Raw genomic sequence first — 24,598 nt, forward strand, 5'->3', positions numbered from 1 at the left:
CTAACCCAAAATGGTAATTTGTTTCTCCTAATTCTAATGCCATAGGAGTCTCAGGAAACTGCAAAGCCAGCTCTGACTCAGCACCCAGACATGGTGACTCAGGCTCACGCGGCAGACACATACTTTTAAGCCATTTCCCTGTGTTCCCTATAGATACTGGTGTACCTTCTTGTTACCGAAAGCATAGAGCTGACAACTCATAATTACCTACTGACTTTTGGAACTATGTACTACTCTGTATAAAAAGTCAGTAGGAAAATTTCCTCACACCTCATGTACACAAAAGTACAGAAATAACTTCATTCATTCTTTCGTTTGGGATGTGGAAAGTGTCCCGTGCTATGTTGAATCATAAGGGACTGTTAGTGACTTAATGACCGATGGTATTTGGTGGAGAGTTGCATGTGGGGTTGTTGTTGTTGTTTGGTTTGGTTTTGTTTTCTGCTGAAAGGCAGTTGCAGGGCTAGGTGCCTAAATCCTGAGACTTTGACCTTCGAGGGCCAGCACATTGTGTGTCTTTCACTTAACCTTCTCAGATATTTTAGATGCCTTTTCAATATCATAATGGAAATGATTGTCCATATTGTAAAATAGTTTGAGGGGTTTTCCCCTCTTTTAGAGTGTTTTTTTTTTCTCCTCTGTAAGGCTTTGTTGCCAATCTCACCAAATGGGCAATGTATTAAATTCATCTTCCCAAAGGGTTCTGTGACATCAGTAGTGCTAAACGATAGGACTTTTATTAAATGTTTGTGGGACAACTTAATTTATTATACAAGCACAGAGGGAATTAAGTTCTCCCCTTTGAAGCCTGCCTTTGAGGACCTCGGTCTTTGTGGTGTAAGCTGGCAGAGTACACTGGCAGGATGGAGGGATTGCCGAGGGGTGGGAACTTCTATTTTATTTTCTTTTGTGTTGCCAGAGAGGCGACTGCTGATAGGACCCTGCATGTTAGACCTCACCCATGTTTCTCCGCAAGCGTACCTTGTGTTAAAACATTCACAGCTGTGTATGTGTGTGCAAGCATACTTTGTATTAAACATCTCACAGCAGCGTGTGTGTGTGTGCATTTGTGTATGCATTTATGTGTGTGTGTGCATGTGTGTGTGATCATCCTTGCTCTTCACATGCTACAGAGAGCTGGCAGTTAAAAAGCTTTGCCCTAGGGATGAATACCTTCTCATTTCTCAAGACTCTCAAAGCTTTATCTTCAAATTCATTCAGCTAAAGTCATCACTGAGGGGAGAGTGGGGAGTTGCTCTTTTGCCTTCCTACGTAGTGAGCACTCCAACACTCCAGCCCCACTGAAGGGCTGGCCTAGGAAGTAATGATATGGCCAGCCTCATTTGATAAAATGAGTATGTAAGATCATCTCCATGTTCACCTACAGCTCCCTTTAATAAAGTGAGGGGCAGGTCCTCTGAAGTAGTAGAAATAGAAGAAAAGCTGTTTCTCATTAATTGGACTGCTTCCTGCTAGGGGTGGGCTAGGGTTTGTGACGGTGTCCTGGGATGCCTGTGCTCTCGTGACCGTGTCCTGGGATGCCTGTGCTCTAAGGGTTATCTATCTTCTTTCTGTTCCTTGTATTTTGGTTTGTTTTTCTTTTACTCATCATTTGCTTTAATTGTTGAACTCTATTTTTATTATAGGAAATTATCCACCTTGCAGGAGAATAGGCAGTATAGATTTATATTGAAGTCCATAAGGTATTTGGATTTCTGTAGTGAGAGCTGTAAGCATTCACTGGTTATGGTAAACTTATTCATTTTTAATTTTAGGGCCTTATTAACTATTTTAAGTTTTGTATCTCTCTCTCTCTCTGTCTCTCTCTCTCTCGATTGTGTAAGGCAAAAGACATCTTGCTGAAATCAGTTTTTTCTTCCACCTGGGTATGGGGTCTTAAAGGCATCAGGCCTGGCAGCTAGCGCTTCAACCTGCCTAACCATCTTGCCAGCCCAGGAACCTATCAGTTCTTGCGCTTTGCTAACAGCCATGTGGCCTCTTTGTTCCTCCCAGTGTGAGACCCCCTTCCTCACATGTTACAGGCTTTGATGTCAGAACAGGGTAGCCAGAATCACTGTTTGCAGGTCTGTGAATGGTAGGTGCGTGAAGCCCATGAGTCAGCGTTGCTGTATGAATTTTAACAGGAGTGGCTCACACAGATTTCTCTGCCAGTTCACGGAGAAGGCCAACTTTACAGCTGAGAGCTAATGCTGTGTATAGGTCCTTGTTTTGTGATTGGGAATCCATCTGTGAAAACGAGGCTTTAAATGAGTGTGAGAAAAAATTAAGAACAGCTTCTTGTTGCCTTTTAACTACTAAAATGTTGACTCTACCAAATGGATTAAATTTAGACCTGCAAAGCAGACTTTTTCCACTGTTCTGCATTCGAGTTTAGAATGCTCACATTCTTAGGCTTCTGATCCTGTTGTTTAAAAAAAAAAAAAAGCTAATTTTTTCCCCAGTATTTTGGAATTCACATAAAACACTAAGTTATTTTTTGTTTTTTGGTTTTTTTGTTTGTTTGTTTTGTTTTTTTGTTTTTCGAAACAGGGTTTCTCTGTGTAACCCTGGAACTCACTCTGTAGACCAGGCTGCCTTGAACTCAGAAATCTGCCTGCCGCTGCCTCCCAAGTGCTGGGATTAAAGGCGTGCACCACCACCGCCCGGCTCATAATTGATTTTTAACACTGGCTTCTGAGTTCATTTTGCATGGTACCTATGAAATCACCGTGGCTTTCTCATCCAAATGTTTCTAATGTTTAATAATCATTTGTTTCTCTAAACTATAAATTGGTAGGAATACTCAACAAGGTCCAGAAAGAATAGGCAAAATGGTACATTAGAAAGTACTCTGTCTACTGTTGAATTAATAAATGAATTAATAAGTCCTGCTGTTGCAGGTTACTTCCTGATTCCGTGGTTTATGTTCCTGAAGGAAAGACACACACACATGGCCTTTATATTTTAATAAAGGCCCTATGCACCACAATAGCTAGACTAACCTCCGTGTTTCTAGAATCTACCTTCTGTCGATGATTCTACTTACTAACTTCTGTGTTCCATCTTGGCCATTCCAGACCCATTTGTGCAGCCCTCTGGGCCAAGCTTTCTAGGCCCAGAGCCCAGGGCACTCTCCTTAACTCATGGCGGCCTCTCTGTCTCTCCTCTCTCCACACTCACCTAAAGCATGACCCCCTCCTTTTCCTCTTCCTGGTCTCAAGCCTAACTCCTAACTCCTAAAATCCCACCTCTGTCTGTCCCCCCGCCCCAGCCGTTGGCTATTGGCATCTTTATTTACAATCAGAACCAATTGGGGCAGGTTCCCAGAAGCTGTGTGCAGACCCTCTCATACAAATAGGGTTTTTTTTTTTTTGGTGGGGGGAAACATAATTAGCATTTGTAACACAAGCAGCTACAGTCTGTCTTCTTTATTTGGTTTGAGTTTTATTCCTTTGAAAATATAGCTTAGTTCTGATGTGTGAATGTGGTTAGGGAACTAAAATGCATTGGTTCCTGTACTTCTTCAGCCTCATGGATCCTACTGTCAGAAAAGAGACTGGGCACTGTATCCTAGAATTACCTAAGTAGTTCTTGTACTAAGTAAATTCTTGTAGATTTAAGTACTTAAAAAATAACAAAATATCATTAAATATTTTAGTAAAATATTCTTAGCCAAAGAGAGGGCTTCATGTGAGTTGCCCACTTCTTGGGGGGCCAGAATTACATTATCTACAGAATCGCTCCATGAAACTCTAAAAACACACGCTATTTAGGCTACACTTCAAGCCAGTGTGAGCAGTAGCCTGGACTAGCACACAGGTATCAGTAGTTTTGAGAGATGCTTGTGGATTCCAATGCGCAGCTGGAGTGAGAGTCTTCTCTTAGGGTTGTTAATGTATTTGGAATATCACAGTTCCCTATTTGTTAGAGGGGTCAAAGTATGTGAGGTTTGGGGTAGGGAAGTGTAGTGGGAATGGCCTTCAAAGGAGAGTGTGGGCCATGTTGGAAGCTGGCCTCTATCAATGCTGGACTTGCCCACCTCAACAAATGCTCTGCCTAGCTCTGAAATTTCACCCCAGCTTTCCCATGAAAGTTTAATACTTAATTGCTTTATAGTATATATTTAAAGTATTTTCCTACAACACACAAAGAGCTAATGAATTCAGATATCTATTCATTTTGATTCAAGTGGTCATGTGATAGACTTTTAGTTTGATGTTTGACTAAAGAACATCACGGAGAAGTCTGGGTTTATGTGAATGTGAGAGCTGAGGGGTTGCTATTATCTAGTAAGGGAGAGCTGGCCAAGCAAGTATAGCACACGCCCTTCCTAAGGCTTACCTAAGGCTTACCTAAGAAAACAAGCTGTTTTGACAGTTTATATAGGGTAGCTACATTCATCATCGGTGAGTCCCACACATTCAGAAGAAAGCACACCTTGAGACAGAGACAGCCTGGAATAGAGGGAGACTGAAGTAAATGGGGATCTGAGGAGGCTGTGATAGTGTTGGTGGGAGGCCTGGCACTCTTTGTGGGTGTTAGACTCCTTCTGCCAGCAGCCTAACAACCAGGATGTCCCACATAAGGGCTTCTCGTGGGGCTCAGAGGCTCTATTCTTCAGTTGTCAAACACATCTGGTATTCACTGAGTAGCTGTTACAGACTGGCTAGTCCAACAAAGGATGCAAGGAAGAAAATGTGTGGCCTTGGAGTTAGAAGAAAAATCAGTTCACGTTTCTGTGTTATTTGGTGTGCGCGCATTTGTGTTTGTGTGCATGTGTATGTGTGTATATTTGTGTGCATGTATGTATACTCCCACTTCTGTGTAGCAGTCTACCTGTACATGTGCCTGCATGTGTGGAGGTCTGAGGCCAACATTCCATGTCTTCCTTGAACCTTCTACATTATTATTATCATCATCATTAATTATTTTGAGATGGACTCTCTCATTGAACCTGAAGCTTGCTGATTGATCAGGCTCTCTGGTCAGCAAGGAGGCAAGGGTCTGCCTCTCCCTTGTTGGTACTTCAGGTACATGGTACTTGTACATGGTTACAAGGATCCAAACTCCGGTGGTCACACGTTGTAGCAGGTGCAGCAAACATTTTACCCACTGAACCATGTCCCCAACTCCAACCCTTTACATTCTTTTTGAGAATTCTTGCTGTAAATTTTATAGCAGCTAGTTTCCTCCTATCTATATGTCTGTCTGTCTGTCTGTCTATCTATATACCTACCTACCTATTGTCTATCTACCTACCTACCTATCATCTATCTATCTATCTATCTATCTATCTATCTATCTATCTATCCATCCATCTGTCATCTATCTATCATCTATCTATCTATCTATCTATCTATCTATCTATCTATCTATCTATCTATCTATCTATCCATCTCTCCATCCATCCATCCATCCATCTATCCATCCATCCATCCATCCATCCATCCATCCATCCATCTATCTGGGGCAGATTCTAATTATGTAGCCAAGACTAGCTTTAGACTCAAAATCCTTGTGCGTCACTCTCCCAAGTGCTTAGATGGTAGGTGTGCACCACCCTGTCTAGAGTGCCAACTCCATGTATCCATGCCTCTGTCTGCAAATCATTGAGTACTGGTCATAGGAGCAAGTGAGTGGACCTCAGGCTGTTATATTCTCTCGCCCACCATTGTAAGGCTCCACGTGAACTTGAAGATGGTGGTCTGGCCTTAGGGCCTTTTAAACTAGAACAATGGCAGCGTCTCCCGTTAGCGGTTGGCCATTTCGGTAACCCTAGAGCACTTGTGTTTGGCTAATGTTCTTTTCATGCTTGGCATTCATCTGAAGTCCAATATTTCTTTTGGAAAGGAAGATAAATTCTTTCCTTGACATTTCCTTTTTTCCATTAAGTTAAAAGTTGTCACTTCATAAATGAGATTTTAAACATCTGGATTTTAATATTTGCACCGTGTGGGATGATACAGTTTAGCTCTAGCCACATCTGTACCATGGAACCCGATCGCATTCAGCACACAGAGTTTCTGACTTAGGTGGTGTGGCCAACTAAAAGCTTGTGGAATGAATGCACTTGGACCCCGTTCCCCTGTTCTTTTACATATGATCGGGGGGCGAGTGTTCTTTTCTGATTTCCTCTCAGATTATGACCAAATGGAAAAACTTATTGTGCCCCTCTCATAAAGGCTCACAAAAATGATTTGACTTCTGTTCTTTGCAACAGGCAATATTTTCTCTCAGATTGTAGCTGTTGTCTCAGATGGTCTCAGCTAGTGAAACTCTATTCGTGATTAGCAGAGCCGGGAAGACATTGGTGGGCTATGCACAGCCTTTTATTTGGAATTTTATTTTAATGGAAAGTTGGAGTTGAAATGGCTTGACACTTGACCCAGGTCTACCGCTCTCATTTGAGACAGGAAGAGGCCTTGGCAGCTGAGATAGCTGTGAGAGTTGCCATTGCTGGAACCCATGACACTTCTTGAAGCTCTTCTATTGGCCATGTACCCTGTGTGATGTGATGCCTCTTAATTTCTATGTGTACCTAAAGTCCAAGGTGCTATCCATCAGTGTTTATACAACGGATTGTGTTTTGTTGTATAATCTCTCTTTTAGCTGCTTAAATCTCTTTGAATTAAAAATCCCCTTTAATTGCTTACAATTGTTTAAGTTGGGAGTTTTATTTTAAAGTCCCGTTTCAGTAAATTTCATTTTCCAAATATAGATTTGCACAGCTCAGATATCCTGTGTTCAGTACAACCCACAGGGATGTGGGGGTGGGCTCTATATTATTTTATAATCTGTCAGTGTGGCCTTCTACACACACGCTTCATAGGAAGTAGAATACCATGTCTTGTCCTGCATTATAAAATATAGATTTTATCATATATACCCTGTCAGGGTGTGGGAAGCTGTCAAGGTTGGTTTGAAGCAGAATGACTCTCATAGGGAGGGCAAGCAATGGAAGGAAGAGAGCAACTGTGTACTCATTTGTGGGTAGTGCTGTGCCCCGGGCAGGCCTCAGAGTGCCACATGGCGAAGCAAGACCGGCCTCGTCTAGATGGCCCTTCTGAGATCAGTTTCCTGGGACCTCCAGATAATCTCAGTTCTCAAATCATCATGACATGCCCCTGGGAGGTGTGTGTGTGTGTGTGGAGGGGGACGGGGCAGTGGCAGGAGCGAGCACTGACCGCCTCATGTCTTGTGCTTTTCCAGAGTGCAAATTCACCTGCACCAGCGGTAAATGCTTGTATCTTGGTTCTCTGGTCTGTAACCAACAGAACGACTGTGGGGACAACAGCGACGAAGAGAACTGCCTCCTGGTGACTGAGCATCCACCGCCAGGCATCTTCAACTGTAAGTCCCTCCGACTCACTCACCCTTGTGGCAGTGTGTCCGATGGTGTTCCGGAGCCCACGGGAGGTGGGCATGTCATGCATTCTGGCTAAGGAAAGAGACGTGTATTTTCACCAAGGTGTGCTTTTAGGATAGAGGATAGGAGAGCTCAGCGTGTTCTTGCAGGTGGGCACCAGAGCCTTGGTTTGTAGCAGGTCTTTGCTGTTGATTCGAGAGGCTCTAGCCGATTCCAAGAAGCCGTACATTCGTCTGTGTTCTTCACACAGCTCTAGAGACCTTTTTGAATGTCTAAGTTCAGAAATAATTTGAAATAAGTGAAGACAGGTCCATACTTAATCCACAAACATAGACATATTTACATGTGACTTTCAAAGGTTTCTGCTCATACCTTTTGCTATTAAATACCAAACGGGAATACAACATGGGTCAGGTATTTCTGAGTAGGCTTCCCCAGAGCAGAAACTTGGAAAGTTGTCTTGAACTTGAGAATCTGAAATTCATTGCTTTCGGGTCCCATGGCTATTATGACAAGGGGAGAGGGAAAATGCCGTTAGAAACACTACTCAGTTCTGTTAGAAAGGGTAATGTATCATTCTCTGCTTTTCTGGGAACCAGATGAAGCGGGTTGAGGGTGAGGCTCCTTTCATATCTGCCTACCTAAGGAGAAGGGTTGGATGCTGTCCTTGCTATGCTCAGACTTCCCGAAGTGCTTCCCCAAGACCCAGGTTTGACACTCGAGGCTTGGTCTCCAGCTCATACACAGTACTGTTGTAAGATAGTAAACTTATAGGCATGGAACCTCTTTAGGGGTGTCCTGCCATTCTCAAGGGGATGTTGGGATCCTGGCTCCTCCTCTTTTTTTCTTGGTTTCTTGTAAGTTATTGTTTTGAGACAGGTTTCTACTATGTAGCCCTGGCTGGCCTCAAACTCACAGCAGTCCTCCTGCCTCAAGATCCTATGTGTCCGTCTAACTTACAGATGTGAGCTAGCGTGCCCAGCTTCCTTGGCTTTCCTGCTGCCATTGATGTGAGCGCTTTTGGTCTACAGTTTTGCCCTCCAATAGGATGTCTGCTGTGGCACAGCCTCAAAGGCAGTGGAGCCAGTTGCCCATGGATTTAAACCTCTGAAAGCTGATCTGGAATAAATCTGTCTGTCCTTTGGTTGTTCATTCTAAAGTACTTGTTACGGTGATGTGAGACTAAGAGGTATAATCCTTTTCGTGGGGGTCCCCTTACTGAGGTCAGTCATTTCAGGATATACTCAGCCTCTCTTCGTAAGTATACTGTTATCATTTGGAGGCGTTAGGTTTGGCAAAAACTAACTTTGGGGAGCTGGGGCAATGGCTCTAGAGGTTTAGAACATTAGCAAGTTCTTGCAGAGGACTTCTGCTCTTCCCAGCACCCATGGCAGATCACAATTATCTTGAACTCCAGTTTCAGGGGTTCCGATGTCCTCTTCTGACTTCCATGGACACCAGGCATGTATGTAGAATGCCCAAACAGTCATGTACACAAAATAAATCTTTCTTAAATTAAAATCTTGTGTGGGACTTAGACTGCAAAGCTCAGTTACTGTAAATTTGAAGAGGGTTTAAGAAAACAAAAACTATATACATTTTTCTTTATCTCTACCACATTATAATACTTTAGGAGAAAAACTATGGCCCTAATGTAAAAATAACTCTGCGCTGGTGAGTTTTAAGCCGACTGTGCTTGCCAAATTAGGAGTCTCAGGTGTTTGTTTTCTCAAGATTTTTGTTTGTTTGTTTGCATTATCATTTTGAACTTGACTTCAGTTTAAAACACAGTGGTTGGGCTGGAGAGATAGCTCAGTGGTTAAGAGCACCAACTGCTCTTCCAGAGGTCCTGAGTTCAATTCCCAGCAACTACATGGTGACTCACAACCATCTGTAATGGGATCTGATGCCATCTTCTGGTGTGTCTGAAGACAGCTACAGTGTACTCATTTATATATGGAATAAATAAATCTTAAGAACCCCCCCAAAAAAACAAAACCAAGTAAATGGTTACTTGTCGTGTTTGTGTTTGCCTATGTGAGAGTGGGTATGCTTATCCATACAGGCAGGTGTGGAGGCCTGTGGTTGATACTGGCTGACTTCTTCAATTTCTTCTCCAACTCATTTTTTCTCAGTGTCTTTCCCTGAACCTCAAGCCTGCCATGTTGGTTATATTGGCTGGTTAGTGAGCCCCTGAGTTCTGCATATCTCCACCCCTGACCACCTGGGGGGTTACAGATGTTGAACAGTCACATCTGTCTTTTACGTGAATGCTGGGATTCCCAAATCAGGTCCTGCTTGTGCAGTATGCCCTTGACCCACTGAGCCACCTCTTCAGCTCCCGAATTTCTTTATCTCAACTGCTTTTCAGACTCTGTCTTTATATACTGAGAAGACACTTATCAGAGGTTAGGGTGGGTTCTGTACTTCCCTCAGCACTGGACTCTAGTTTTCCTTAGATTATGTTTGATAGTATTTGTATAATGCAGCTGGCTGTACGGAGTTGTCCAGCCTCTCTCCTGCTTGTGGATAGTCTGATACATTTGTCAGCTGGCAAAGGGAGGAGGACATGGGGCCAAGTGTGTTAGAGGGAAAGAGAGATTGGGAACTGGGTGGGGACTATCTCCCTGAAACAGGCACATGCCTGAAGACTAAGAGCACTGAGGACCATCAGAAGCCTTTTACATGAACCTGGAAAACTATTTTTGAGCCCCACATCAAAATTATAAATTTTTTCCCCTCCTTCATTTTTATCTACTGTACTGGGAATCGAACTCTAGGACCTTATACATTCCAGACAAGCACTTCACTACTGAGCAACATACCCAGTCCTCTTTTGTTCTGAGACACAGTCTTGCTACCAAGCTTCCTATGAGGGCCTTTAATCGGGTTGAACAGGCAATCTTGAGTTATGCAGCCTCAACCCCCCAAGTCGCTGGGATTACAGGCCTGTATCACCACGCCTGGTTGAATGTGCTTTGAATAAGTGTCCTTGTTTCAAACTAGACTGCTGGAGTGGAGTCCCGGTAACAGCTTTCTTAGCAGCCATCAGGTTTACCTGTGCCCCAGAGCCCACATTTGGACAATTAGGATGCAAGAATGGCTGTTGTGTGCACTACAGGGGAAACAGGCAATCCGAGGAAGCCACTTCAAACCTTCCAAGGCTTAAGAGCTTGGTGAATATGAACTTGTTCCAAGATAGACTGGGGGATGAAGAACCTGGTCCTAGGATTTTCTTAGTGGCTAGGCAGGTTGCTTTTGCATAAGGACGTGACTAAATCCCTGTAAGACCTAGATTCAAGTATTTATGAAACGGGCATAATTTCTGCTGTGTAAGATTGCAAACAGATTGAATGGAAGATATGGAAAGTGTGAACTACATAATTGCGTTGTCATCTCCTCCCTTCCCCATTCTTTCCCTCCTTTCTCCCTCTTCATCCTCTCTCCCCTCTGCCCCTGTTTCTCTTCCTCTTCCTCAAAGCATCCATCCCTTGGGGAACTGAATCACCATAGCTATATATGATTTGTCTTCAGTGTGATCACATATGTAATATGTAATATGTTTCTAGGTGTCCAAGAATGAGCACACCCCAGAAATCAGTGTTTCCGGCTCACTTTGTCTCCTTAGAAAGATTCCCCAGGGACTGTGCCAGCTGAAGGTGCCTGGGGACTGGCGGGGGACTACCTATATGCTACTTTCCTGAAGCACCAAAGGGGGAATGGCATTTGTCCTGTAGGGAACACGCCCCCTGACCTTGTTGCTGGCTGGTCTATCCTTTGGGATTAGGTATTTCTAGAGAGGTTGTAGCGGCTTCTGTTCTTTCTTCAGTCAACCTGAGAGGGCAATCTAATAAGGGATGGATGGATAGATGCATCCCCCCCAACCGGTTGTATCTTACTCAAAGAGAACTCAAAGCAAATAAGAATTGACTTCTACCGACATGTGTGTTCTGTGTCCTAGAGTCTCTGTTTGTGAGATTTCAATGGGTGGCTCACACCTTTTACTGGGTCATCTCTGGTGCATTTCCAGCAGATGGACGATGTGCCTTTTGCGGAGGGCTAACTCCATAAATAAATTTTACCATCTTTCCCATCTTGAAGAAATTAAAGTATGGCAGGAATTCTTGTCCTGTGTGGTGCATGCCACATGATCATATACACATGTGCACATATGCCCTTGCAGGCACACACACACACACACACACACACACACACACACGTGCACACATACTCACATACATGCACATGCACAAAACAAACCCAACAACAAAACAAACCTAGTAGCTCTTACCTCTGAAACTATTTAGTTGGCTCATTTGACCTGCTCTGTTCCCTTAAGGAAAATGTTGAATATTCTTATATTTCATACTTAAAGTGAAGAAGCACAGTGGGACCTTCTGGGTAGCCAGATGAACTAAATCAGTTTTTTGTCTCTGCTCTTGGCTTCAGGTACTCACCAGTGTCCGGATAGCTCAGATACCTCTGTTTTCTCATTTGATAATGTTTAGCAGGGATTAAGGTTAGACAGAAAATCCCACTGTTGCTTGTGGTCAGCCATATGAATAGCCTCTCTACCACCTTTCGGTCGCTTTTCCTTTCAGTATAGGTTTCGGCACCTAGAACCAGGCATGTCTGGTTTCGTCTGCCTCTCTCCTCTGTACTCAGATGACCGTGACCAGGTTCCCATCAACTGAGACTCGTTTATTTTGCTGGGAAACCATAGAGTTTCCCACTGTTGTGGGAGGTCAGACTAGCATCGATTATCTCAAGGGAGAGTTTCCAGATGCACCTTTCAAGGGAGGAGAGAATATGCTGACTGACCGAACGCTCGGCTTTTTCCATTTTCTTTACTTTCAGCTATTATATCGAAATATTGTAGTACTCCTGAGCAGTCAATATACAGATAAGATTAGTTAAGCGTCTTCTCTGACCATCGTACTAGCCATTACAGCAGAATGAAGAAAGCAGATCCTGCTGTCATTAGTACTGAGAGTCAGAAGGAAAACACAGAGAAAGATAACTACAAACGAACATCGGAAGTGATGGATGATCGGTCCATTGTGTGTGGTGTAGAAGTGAAGACAGAATCGGTCTGCTTGCACTAATCATTTAGTGGCTTCGGGAGGGAAGTGTTCTGAATGATTAGGGAAGGAGACAGTCTGGGCTTCGACCAGCAGGAACATGGGATAGCAGTGAGGGTGGTGCCTTCCTGGACAGGAACAAGGCAGCCTGACCCAAGAAGGTGGCCCTATAGTGGCTGGGGGAGGTGCATTGGGAGATAGAGTTGGAAACTGGGCTGGGGCCAGAGACAAGCCAGCATGTGATGCTATATAGGTCTTCGGCATATGGTCTGCTATGTTCCAGAGGCGCCTGAAGTGGGCTGGTATCGGTGTACTACGCTCTCCGCGGGCAAACCAGCCACGTGCCACTTCAGTGTTCCTGTTCTTCTGGAAGTTTCCTGGTGCACTGGACTGTCACAGCAGCTCAGTGGGGGTGGGAGCAGGGAGAACTGAGCTCCTCCAGCCTTCTAGACATTACCGACTACAACTACACAGCTTAGAAAGACTTCACATCTCCTCTTAAGCAGTCACTTCTGAGGGATCTGTGCCACTGACCTTCCCAGAAGCCCTGAGTTGAAGAGTACCAGCTGCCAACAGGAAGGATTTCTCACTTTCAACTCCAGTGGAATTGCCAATTAACCGGAAGGATCCGTCCGACTCAGGGGAAAGTGGGGGTCACAGAACCACGTCTTCAACCAGAGGCGGGAGCCATGAGCCGCTTCCCTCCCCATAGGTGCCCTGGTAAAACCGACTTCACAATCAAATGAACCAAAGCCAAGGGTTCCCAATTAAGCTAGCATTTCAACTTCTAGACCTCTTCTTGAAAGCACCCTCAGCCCCAGGTCAGTTGGAACCTGAGCCAACTGCTTTCCTTCCCAAATCAGCTTTCTCCCCCTCCTCACGATTCTCCCAAAGACGGTGTCTTTAGGCACCAAACAGAAACTACCACCTAATGTACCTCAAGCATTCAGGTATCTTTGTTCATGAGAACTTTAAACTCCACAGAAAACCTTCTACAACCAGGGCTTACAGCTGCTAGACCTATCTATTTTTCTATAATTATTGAAGTAACATTAAAAACAATTCTCCATATCACCAAATATTCCAATGGAGTGTGTACTGGTGTCTCATTTGCATCTGGGTTTCTGTTCTCTTCATAGTTTTGTTAGCATTGCAAAGTGATGGGTTTCACAGCGATGGCCGTTTCATACATGCAGTGTGCTTGTTGATCCTTGCACCTGCCTCTGCTTCCCCATCTCCCTGCCTCCCCATCTCCCTGCTTCCCCATCTCCCTGCCTCCCCATCTCCCTGCCTCCCCATCTTCCCACCTCCCCATCTCCCTGCCTCCCTTCCTGATGGTTCTCTTCCTTTTCCTAGTGCACAAACTCTGGCAGCCTTTTACTTTCAAATTGGGTGTTTTAGTTTGTCCTTTATACAGTTTGTTTGAGTTAGGATCCAAAGCTCAAATGTGGTAGTGTGTGTGGTGTTGAGTGTGTAGTGGTGAGTGTGTGGTGGTGAGTGTGGTGTGTGTGGTTATGTGGTGTTGTGCGTGTGGTGGTGAGTGTGGTGGTGTGTGTGGCGTTGTGTGTGTGGTGTTGTGTGGTTGTGGTGGTGTGTGTGGTGTTGTGTGGTTGTGGTGGTGTGTGTGGTGGTGTGTGTGGTGGGGAGTGTGGTGTGTGTAGTTATGTGGTGGTGTGTGTGATGGTGGTGTGTGGTTGTGGTGGTGTGTGGTGTTGTATGTGTGGTGTTGTGTGGTTGTGGTGTTGTATGGTTGTGGTGTTGTGTGGTGTTATGTGTGTGATGTTGTATGTGTGGTGTTGTGTGGTTGTGGTGTTGTGTGTGCAGTGTTGTATGGCTGTGGTGGTATGTGTGGTGGTGTGTGTGGTTGTGTGGTGGTGTGTGGCAGTGATGCTCTGTGAACTTCCTCACTCAGTAGATTTCCTTTCCTTCTCTCCCTACCCTCTCTAGTTGTGCCTTCTCATAGTCTGGATTGTTTGTTTTGTACACTTCACAAGCTGGATTTTTCTGTTTCTCCACGGTATCCCTGAATATGTTTGTCTGCTCCTTTCCATTCCTGTGGTTTCCCTAGTTCTGCTGAGCAGATCTGCAGAGTCAGTTGTGCGTGTTGTTTGCATATGTAAAACTGCTTCCTAGGGGTCAGTTGTCTCCTCAGCAGGCTTGTTGTGTCTGGTTGTCTGTATGTGCTGCCTTTGGCTTCAAAACAACCACAAACGATTTCTGTAGTTTTCTCTGGTTAATTACCTATGAAGAGAAGCCCCTATCAACAATATGATCAGTCACTCTGAGGTATATGTCACACTGGATGGATTAGTTTAAGTATGAACAATTTCTCTGTTGTTCAGTTACAACCGATGATATTTTCAAACAGTTAAAACAGCTGCACACATTCAGCTTTTACAGTCTCCCTTTCTACTCCACCTTAGGAGCCAACTCCCAGATCTTACATCCTCACCGTCTCCCACCACCTGCCATGCAACTTCACATTTACAGTATTTGTGTTTCCTTAGAGCCTGTTGGTTCTGAGCTCACTGCCTTCTGCTGGGCCTACCTGGCAGACCCTGTACCCACTTCTCCAGGTTCTCCCCAGAGGCCCATGGCTGCCTCATTGTGGGTGAGCTCGGCCCTGCCTCTGTCCTGCACAGGCTCCCAGGACCACTGTATGTCTCTGCAAGTCTCCTATTCAGACCCCCTGCTTCAGTTTTCATTGCTCATCTCCAGTCTCCTGGCTGCCACTCACTTCCTGGATCACTTGCCCTGTGACCACAGCTCTCTCATAGCTGCTGCTGCTGGAATCCTGCTTGTTGCCAAACCCAGTAGACAGCTCTCTTCCTTCCTTCCTTCCTTCCTTCCTTCTTTCTTTCTTTCTTTCTCTCTCTCTCTCTTCCTTCCTTCCTTTCCTTCCTTCCTTCTTTCCTTCCCTCCTTCCTCCCTCCCTCCCTCCTTTCTTCTTTCCTTCCTCCCTTCCTCCCCTTCCCCTCCTTTCTTTCCTTCTTTCCTTCCTTCCTTCCTTCCTTCCTTCCTTCCTTCCTTCCTTCCTTCCTTCCTTCCTTCCTTCCCCCTTCCTCCTTTCCTTCTTCCCTGTCTCCCTCCCTCCCTCCCTCTCTCTCCCTTCTTTCCTTCCTTCCTTCCTTCCTTCCTTCCTTCCTTTCTCTCTTTCTTTCCAGTCTTCTCTCCACCGTTGATAGAATTGTTCAGCTTCCTCCTAAAGCTCTCTGTTCCCTGGGATCACAGCCTCTGTGTTTTACAGCTGTCAGTCTTAGCTATCCCACACTCTCCCTTTCCCTAGGTTTTCCCAGACCATGTCATAGGGTTATGGCCATTCCCTTGTCCTTGTTGACAGCCAAGACTGATGCTTGTAACCACTCATAAAGCCTCTTTACAAGACCCACAGACTCTGTGTGTCTGGCACCTGACCACACATTTCTTCCTCACCCCTAGACCAGCCCTTGTGTTTCTGTTGTCTGACTTAGTGCATTGACTACGAGTTAGTCAAGTGGGCCACTCTTTTCTGACCCTACCCCGTAACCAGAAATATGTTCTCCTATTTGGAGTAAGCATGTTGTGCCCTTTTAAGGTAGCATCTGTTGATACATTCGCGGGTTCAGTTCTTAAAGGGCATTACATTCTTAGAACGGAGGAGCTATGCTTACCACTTTGCATGTTTGATGCTGGGGTCTCCACAAGTGCTGGCTGTACATGTTGACTGACTCTTGGAGAGTATCTTCCTTAGGCTATTACCCAATGTACTGGTGGATGCCTTCAGAGTGCCAGGCCTATGAGGTTTCTGTTGGAGCCCTAGCTTCATCCAGCATTCCCCGTGGCATATGCGGTGTAGAGGGCATGGGCCTGGAAGTATTTGCTGAGTCAGTACATGAATTATTTTAAAAAACTGGAGTCAGAAAAGGCTGTTGCTTGCGTGGCGTGGTATACAGCTGGTGGGCCTGGGGTTGAAAACATCCATACTGTCTTGGAAAACTACATAATAAGACAAAGCAAAGATGATATCTGGTCCGGCCTTGCCAAGTTATCTGTCCTTAGATGTGCATTTGGTTACTATAGATACCAAATTAACCAGAGTATAGGCCTACTCTGGTGCCAGCATTTTCTTCTAGGAAATATAGAAGAATTGTACTTCTATATATTCTATACTCACAATGTAGAATTTGTGCTTTATAATAGGAGAATACTCCTCAACCAGCCAACCTTGAGGGACAAATCTTTCTTTCTTTATTTTTTAAATATGTCAGTGCTTATATACACAGAACTATTTCATGCCCAGGGAAAAAAATGTATGATGTTTCTCAATGTCATAAAGAAAGAATGTATGTGTGTGTGTATCTATAAATGGTGTGTGTAGTATCTGCATGTGTAAGTCTCTATGCAGTATGTATCCAACTGTGCCTATGGCGTATGAATGTGGGAGTCTGTGTGTGCATGAATGGATGAAGGCAAGAGTATCCGTGTGGAATGAGCATATATGTATATGAGTGTTTGCGGCCTCAGTTTCCTGATGGGTCTATCATCAGATCCTCTCTTCTGCCAGTGTATTTCTTAAAGAAAATCCTTTCCTATAGGCACAGTGTAATAGTCACTGAAAACAATGACTCAGGACCCCGGCAGTACCTCAGCAAAGAGCATTAGGTTCTGAGTACCAACTATAGCGCCGTCATTGACCCTGGCTTTAAGCAGCTGAGGAGTTTCTTGTACGTCGAGTCCATCCTTTATGAAGTGAGGATTATAATGTTGATCTCTCTCTCTCAGGAGGAAGTTTTGAGGATCTAATGAAATAGTGTAGAACAGTCAATTAGAGTAAAGCCTGGCTCATGGCAAATATTCAACCTGCTCTGGGACGGTCTCGAAGCTTCCCTGGGGTGGAGTGAAGTAGCAAGGAATCCTCCATTTGCTGAGGGCCAGCTGTAGGCTCACGTCCTCTCATTCATATCTCTTAAGACAATCCTAGAAGGCATTCATAGGAACGCCATGCTTGGAGAGATTAGATAATTGCTTCAGGCGCATAACTAGAACCCACTGCGGCGGCTGGGAGATTGAAATCAGCTGTGTTTTTATTTTTGCCTGTGTTTTTTCCCTCTTGACAGTGTTAAAACACACACACACACACACACACACACACACACACACACACACAAAACAAAAAAGCTAAGATAGGGATTTACTAATTAGTTCTTAAAGGATTTGCAGGATTTATGGGGCAGAGATCAAACAGTCTACTATCCTGAAGGGCCAAAGAATGGAGGACTCCAAGGACAACTATTTATATAATAAGGTTTAATTAATACATGGATTTTTATTTATCTTGGCTTCATACTGGAATTTCAAATAAAAAAATGAAAAAATCAACCCAGCAGCCGCAGCCTGTTAGGAATCCTTGCTATGCTGACCTGTCCTGGATTCAGGCTATCCATGTATTGTTATGTGACCCAGGAAAGCCAGCTCCCTTTCTGCTCGACCTTCCGTGTAGAAGCCAAGCTGTGAAGATGAGAGAGAGCCTATTGGACCAAGTCTTCTCAGTCATTCTTATCCCCTAAAGCTGACCTTGCCAAGCAGGTGCTTTCAGTGTTGGACCTTGCTCCAATGCTATGCTCCTTCTTCAGTGTGCCAGCGGGGGAACGGAGCCCAGCGTGGAGAGCATGGGGCAGGGTCTTTGGGCTTGTTGCGTCGTATCCAAGTCTGGTTACCAAGGGAGCTATGAAGATTCTGTGTACTCAGTGCTTAACTGTGGATGGCCTCCAATCAAGGCCAGTAGCAGAGACTGTTCTCTTAAGAGCAGCGGGCGTTCTTTGCCAGGGGTCGCTGTCCGCTCTTTCATCTTAAGAAACAGAATATGAGTCTATGGAAAAAGAATTACAGGTGTTTGTGAATGTTAACCAAGAATGGATTTAAAGTAAGGGGAAGGCCAGGGTGTGTGGGTCTCTGGGCTGAATTAAGAACGATGCTGGGTCCAATTGCAGTAGGTTGCCACTGGTTACAAACTTCTACCTAGGTACTTGATGTGTGTGTGTGTGTGTGCGTGTGCGTGTGTGTGTGTGTGTTGGGTTGGGTTGGGGTGAGCCACAAAGTGTAGAGACACTGGCCTGTGAGGCCCACTCCATACCCACTTTTGTTCGAAACCTTTGTTTCTCCAAGACAGTTTTCAGATCAATTAGAAACTTCCAGGGACTAGAACCCAGCAGTCTATTCAAACAAAGGTAAAGGAGAAATGGGAGGGAATGCGTAATCTGCTGGGCATCATCTCTCTCCTGCTGTGACACAAAATTCACTCAGATAAAAACAACCTCTTAGATTTACATTTTGCTTCTCTTGCTGCTTTCGTGTGTACAGGGCTGTCCTCCAGATGAAATTTATCTGTTTCTTTAAATATTTAGTAGTCTAGTGTGGATGTTAATGAAAGTCCGATGTGCTATTCTGAGAATTGCAACAGTGATTGTAATTTCCAGGGTCAGATTCCTGCTTTGCAAAGGGAACATGGGAGGAGGAGGAGGAGGAGGAGGAGGAGGAGGAAAAAAAAATGGTTTCAGTTCTAATAGAGTTTGCCATCCGCTGGGCCTTGCCAGACAGATGGGTCATGAATACCGTCTAGACATTCTCTGCCTGAGCAAAGCGCTGGTCTCTAAGGACGCACAGTGAGACGCCTGCTGGCTTAAGTAACAGGGAGAGTCAGGGCAAGCTCTCCCGGCAGTCAGCTGGAAATCAATGCAGAGCCCTCTTCCTCAAGGAGGACTGGATGTGAGAGGTTACACAGGGAGGGGGTGTTAAGAAGAAAGGCCCCCTGTTACTGATCAATTTTAGTGCAGACTTGACAGTTATTAAGCAGTAGGGACGTCATGAGAGGACAGTTGTAGTACGGCAATGTTATCAATTTAAAATGTGCTCTGTCACAGAAGGCAGAATGATAGAGCATTCAGACCCAGGCCCCCCCCAAAAAACGGCAGAGATGAACTTTGATCAAAAGCGAATGTAAGCCACTGGGTGGCCTGTGATGTTAGGTATGTGGAAGAACCTGGTACGCGCTGGTGGAAACTGGTGCTCCAGACTGACTGTTCACTCTCCAGTGTTTTGGCTTTTAATTTGGAAGGGCTTAGAGACTCACCTGGTTGGCCTTGTTTTATGGATGCCTGAGACCCTTCCAGAGCAGGGTCCCTTCAAAGGCAGCTTTACTTTTGTGCTGTAGAAAATAAGGTAAAATCCGAGTAAGCCCCATGCTTGGCTGTGCTTGCCCAGAAAGCACTGCCGTGGTTCTCTTAAGTCACTGTTTCCTGTGCCAGGAGTGACATTTACATGGTGCTGGCAGTGTGTATCTGTCCTGCAGTCTGTTGATGGAAAGACAGTGTAGGGCAAACCTTACACTGGGTAAAGGTTAGGTGTCCCTACCCAGGTGGGCGTCCACTCAGCTTGCTTGGGAGTGTCTCACCATTTGATTTGGTGGTGTTTGGTCATAATTTTGCCTGGAAAATTCTGTACAATGCTAATACAATAAAGTTTGTAAGAGGCCATCTTTGTGGAAGCTGATATTCATAGGTATCATGTGATTACTGATACAATGCATAGCTGAGAGCCACCCTGGAGGTAGAACCTCCCAGCTAGCCATCAGAAATGATAGATTTTAGTCATGTCTTAATGGAGACACAGCATAAGGCTTTTAAATGAGGGAAAAGACAACAGCCTAAATTTGGCAATGACCATTTCTCTCTGTATGTTCCCTTTATGTGCCAAGAGCTTACTCGCGGAGGGAAAAGATTATGTTCTCCGCCGCCACCTTCACAGAAAGCAAAAGGAAATCGGCAGCTGAAAATAGTCTTAGTGTAGACAATCACTAGAGAGGACAGAAAGCTATCGTAAAGCTTCAGGAGCTTGCAGGTCTCAGGAGTGAACAAGACTGCCCTGGTTCCCAGATGGCCCCTGTCAGAAATTTCAGCAGAGTTGTCCAGAATGTGCAAGAGCCTCTCGAACCTCTTGGAAAGGCTTCTTTTCCTACCCCCCTGCCGCTGTCCGCATTCTTTCACACATAGCGCATAAACTCTCTCACCCATGAGATGACCTGTAGCTAAGGTCCATGGCAGTGAGGTCAGATGTGTGGGTGTAAGGCCACGCGCGTGCGCGCACTTCCACTGACTGCATTGTTGCCTGTACAGGGAGCCGTACTCCGTAGCTCTCCCCCCCCCCAACCCCCCACTGCCTCTTGTTTCTATAATAAGCATCTGCCCATGCTGGGTTCAGATGTGCGCCTTGGCCATAGGATGTAGTGGTGCCCCCACCCAACCCGTTGAAAGAGTATGCTTGCATACAGACACACATCTGTTCTAGAAAGGGCATCTGATATGAATATAAGTAGAGCCATATATGACTCTACTGGGGATGTTACTGAAACGTAAGGGTTCTTTGGAAAGTCAGTTGGGCGGCGTTTTGCTGGGGCAAACACGTGAAGGAGCGTTTTCCTGAAGTGGACACAGGTAAAGACTAAGGCAGACTCGTGAAGGAATGTTTCACTAAAGCAGACACAGGTGAAAGGATGTTCCTCTAATACAAGCCCGTGATGAAAGATTCTTTGCTAACGACACACGTGTTGGTTTCACTTACATTTCGTAGTTGAGCAGCATTTGTTGGGACTACATAGAGAGAAATGCACCAAAAAACTTCTGGTGGTGTGCTACAATTTTTTTTTTTTTTTTTTTTTGCCGCTTCCGCAGACTCAGGCTGATTGGCAGAGTGAGGTCAGCTGAGATAGATGCGCGTACTGAGGCAAGGCCTATGGAGGACACGTGATGTTTGGAGGGTATACGTGTGACAGGCAGCCCGTTGACTGAGCTAGGCTTGCTTATAGAGCCAGTTTTGCGATGCTTGTGGGTCTTGCGTCTTAGCTGATCTTTACTTCTCTGAGAGAAGCGCAGCCAAGAACTTCTCCTGGTGTGCTTCCTGGTCCCTCCTGCTGACCTGGAGGACCTCAGATGTTATTTCTTAGGTGCTGTCCACTTTTAAAAAAAAATTAAAAATCTGTATTAAATATGTGTGTATGTCCCTGTGTGTGTGTGTGTGTGTGAGAGAGAGAGAGAGAGAGAGATTGTGTGTGTGTGTATGTGTGTATGTGTGTGTGTGAGAGAGATTGTGTGTGTGTGTGTGTGTGTGAGAAAGAGAGAGAGAGAGAGAGAGAGAGAGAGAGAGAGTTAATTCTTTGTGCTTGCAGAAGGCAAGGTTGTCTGATCTTTTGGAATGTGAGTCACAGGATTATGAGCCACTTGATGCAGGTGCAGGCAACTGAACTCCTGCAAGAGCATCAAGTGCTCCAAACGCTGAGACATCTCTTCAGCCTCCACCTTGTGTTTTGAGATAGGGTCTCTCACTGACCTGGATCTCTCCAAACAGGCCAGGCTGGCCGGTTGCTGAGTCCTAGGGGATCCATCTTCTCTGTGTTCTCAGCACCAGGATTACAAAATCCACCATCTGCTTTTGAAAACTCTAGGCTCCAGGCTTGACCCTGGGTCCTCATGCTTGCCAGGCAAGCGCTTCTCGGACTGAGCCATTGCCCCATCCCTGACTGTGAGGCTTTAGACGACAGAAATGGGTTCTCACGGTTCTGGAACCCAGAAGTCCAGAATCAAAGTGCTGGCAGATTTAGCACCTGAAGACAACATATTTCCCAGTCTCACCTCCTTGTTGAGTCCCTACATGGCAGAAGGATCTCTCTCTCTCTCTCTCTCTCTCTCTCTCTCTCTCTCTCTCTCTCTCTCTCTCTCTCTCTCTCTCCCTCCCTCCCTCCCTCTCCCTCCCCCTCTCCTTCTCCCTCTCCCTCCCCCTCTCCCTCCCTCTCCCTTTCCCTCTTCCTCTCCCTCCTCCCTTTTTACTTCTTCCTCTTCCTCTCTCCCTCAATTCCTCTCTCCCTCTCTCCTCCCCTCCTCCCATTCCCCTCTCCTTCCTCTTCCCTTCTCCCTACTTGCTTTTTCTCATCGTTTTTTCTTTCCTCCATTTTTTTAATAGATTGAACTCAGGGTTTCCCACATGCTAAGCCAACCCTGCAGCACTGAACTCTAACCCCTGCCTTTTACTTTTCTTTTTATTTATTTTTTTTAATTCTAAAAGAGGGATTTGCCGTGTCCCCAAGCTGGTCCTCCTGTTCCCGTGTGTATGATGGGTGACCGTATCCAGCTGTAGTTCTGTTTTATTACACTGTTCATTTCATGTATGTTGTGTGCATATGGTGCACATGGTAGTAGAGGATAACTTGAGGGAGCTGGTTCTCTTTTCTACCTTGGGCACCATCTATACCCATGGAGTAAGCCATCTCTCTAACACTGTAACTTCTTTTGCAAGAAATCTTACTCCTATTCATGATGGGTCTTTCCACATGCCTTCATCAACCTCCACAGGCCTGAATTCCTAATACCGCGGCCTTGAGGGTTGGGATTTCAACACAGAATTTGGTATGTATTTTGTGTGTGTGTATGTGTGTGTGTAGATATTCAGACAGAATGGTGTGCTTCCCATTTCTTAAGCTAGTAATTTTATGCTGTAGAAGCCTCCACACTAACTCGCTGGATTAGATACCTTAAGAAGGAGGAGGACAGACCCTGGAGAAACCCTCTCCTACAGGGCAGGGATTTGTAGGGAAGCTCGATGGCCTCTAGGTATGAACTCCATGAAAGGAGAGACAAAGCTACACCGAGGAAGGTTATCAGAGAGGGAAGACCCCAGAACACTTCTCAGAAATGCCTTCTTTTCAAAAGGACTTAAAGACAGTCCTGTTGTGGAGATGATATGAAAACAGTTCAGAAGAATCAAGGTGAAAGTCCCATGAGAAGATGAGTGTGGTATGAGTCAGCATGCACAGGGGCCTGTTCTGGGGTTCATTGTGTCCTAGGGTGATATGCTTTCAGGGCCCAGGGTGGTGTGGTGTGTGGTAACAAATCAGAAACTCTTGGTATGTGAATGAATGAATGAATGAAGGGGCCATTTGAGAGCAGAAGGATGATGTCTTGGGTGGTGGCCGATACTACAGGAAGCAGAGACCCTGAGTTAGGCTCTGAGAGAATGGGATCTAGCATGGAAAAGTGGAACCACTTCTTGTATACTTACTGCGGCATCTTCTCCCCGAGGTGCAGATCTGCACCGTGAGGACTCATTTAAAACTGCCATGAGCTGGCAGCCTCCGAGGGAAACACCACTGTAGGATAGACCTAGGTGTGATGGTCCATGTCTTGGTTACCCGTTATGAGTTTCAGAAGAACTTGGCACGTGTATGAGCATCTCTCTCAACAACTGCACAGGCTAGGTCCACACTTAAGTGCTAAGTACTTGACTCATTTTACTTATCGTTCAACCAAGCAGATGCTGCATGACTCCTGCAATATCCCTCCCACGCAGTTAAAGAAATCAGCAACAGCGGGGTCCGTCTGGTCCTGTCGTCATGTGTACAGGGCTGAGAGCTTCCAGAGAGAACAGACACTAAGGAGAGCCAGGGGCTGGTGGGAGACTGTACCTGGGACAGGCCTGTGAAATGCCGGTTCCCAAATGTTACTGGCCTGTGGGCATCAAAGCGGGGCAGATGTGACTCGTTTCCAGATGCCCACACTATGGTCAGAGGGGAGTGCTGAGGAGCTCGTGTTTGTGAGTGGACGTGTAAATATTTATCACACGTGGAAACAATAACGAGTCATCAGATGTGGGCTCTAGCTTTTGCCCTTTGAGAGGTCACGATGGCGGACTTGGCTTCTGTTTATGGGTGGGTGAGTATATATTCGCATTGTGAAAACCAGGAGACACTTGGATTGTCTTGGTGTTACACTTAAGCTCAGAATGTAAACTTCAAAGGAGGAATTCTCAATGATGTTTTCCTTGAAGGATTATACTGGATTTATGGTTTTTTTTCTTCTTTACATCTCGCAAGAATGAGTTAAAATTAATAACCAGCCGCTCTCATCTCTGTGGTGACCTTGGTTCATTAACACCTTGGGCTCAGGTTTGCTGACAAGGAAAGCGCTTTGGATCCTAGATTCATTCTCCTGTGACTCCAAAAAGCATTCTGAGACAGGGGCTTTGCTTCTGTTAAGTTTAACAGGATAAATATTGGTTGGAACAGTTAGCAAAGAAAGAAGATGCTTTTTTTTTTTTGTAAATACTGTGGCTATTTTAAGAGTTTTCA

The 24,598-nt window shown here is 45.2% G+C and overlaps 1 protein-coding gene and 1 long non-coding RNA gene across 3 annotated transcripts in view; one reads left to right on the top strand and one right to left on the bottom strand.

Moving 5' to 3' along the window:
* Ldlrad4 (low density lipoprotein receptor class A domain containing 4) overlaps positions 1-24,598 on the top strand; it is a 327,134-nt gene that overhangs the window by 162,768 nt on the left and 139,768 nt on the right. For both annotated transcript variants that reach the window (XM_031365959.1, XM_031365958.1), the window contains exon 4: positions 7,210-7,350. In XM_031365959.1, coding sequence (XP_031221819.1) covers positions 7,210-7,350 — 141 coding nt within the window. The remainder of the gene's footprint in view (positions 1-7,209; positions 7,351-24,598) is intronic.
* LOC116087313 lies at positions 6,325-18,120 on the bottom strand. Its single transcript, XR_004117354.1, has 5 exons — positions 18,001-18,120; positions 17,071-17,225; positions 16,098-16,293; positions 7,739-7,869; positions 6,325-7,638 (listed from the first exon to the last, which is right to left on the bottom strand). It is a non-coding gene; the product is annotated as an uncharacterized LOC116087313 (long non-coding RNA).

The sequence above is a fragment of the Mastomys coucha genome, unplaced genomic scaffold, assembly GCF_008632895.1.
Source record: "Mastomys coucha isolate ucsf_1 unplaced genomic scaffold, UCSF_Mcou_1 pScaffold13, whole genome shotgun sequence".
In the NCBI taxonomy this organism is placed as follows: Eukaryota; Metazoa; Chordata; class Mammalia; order Rodentia; family Muridae; genus Mastomys; species Mastomys coucha.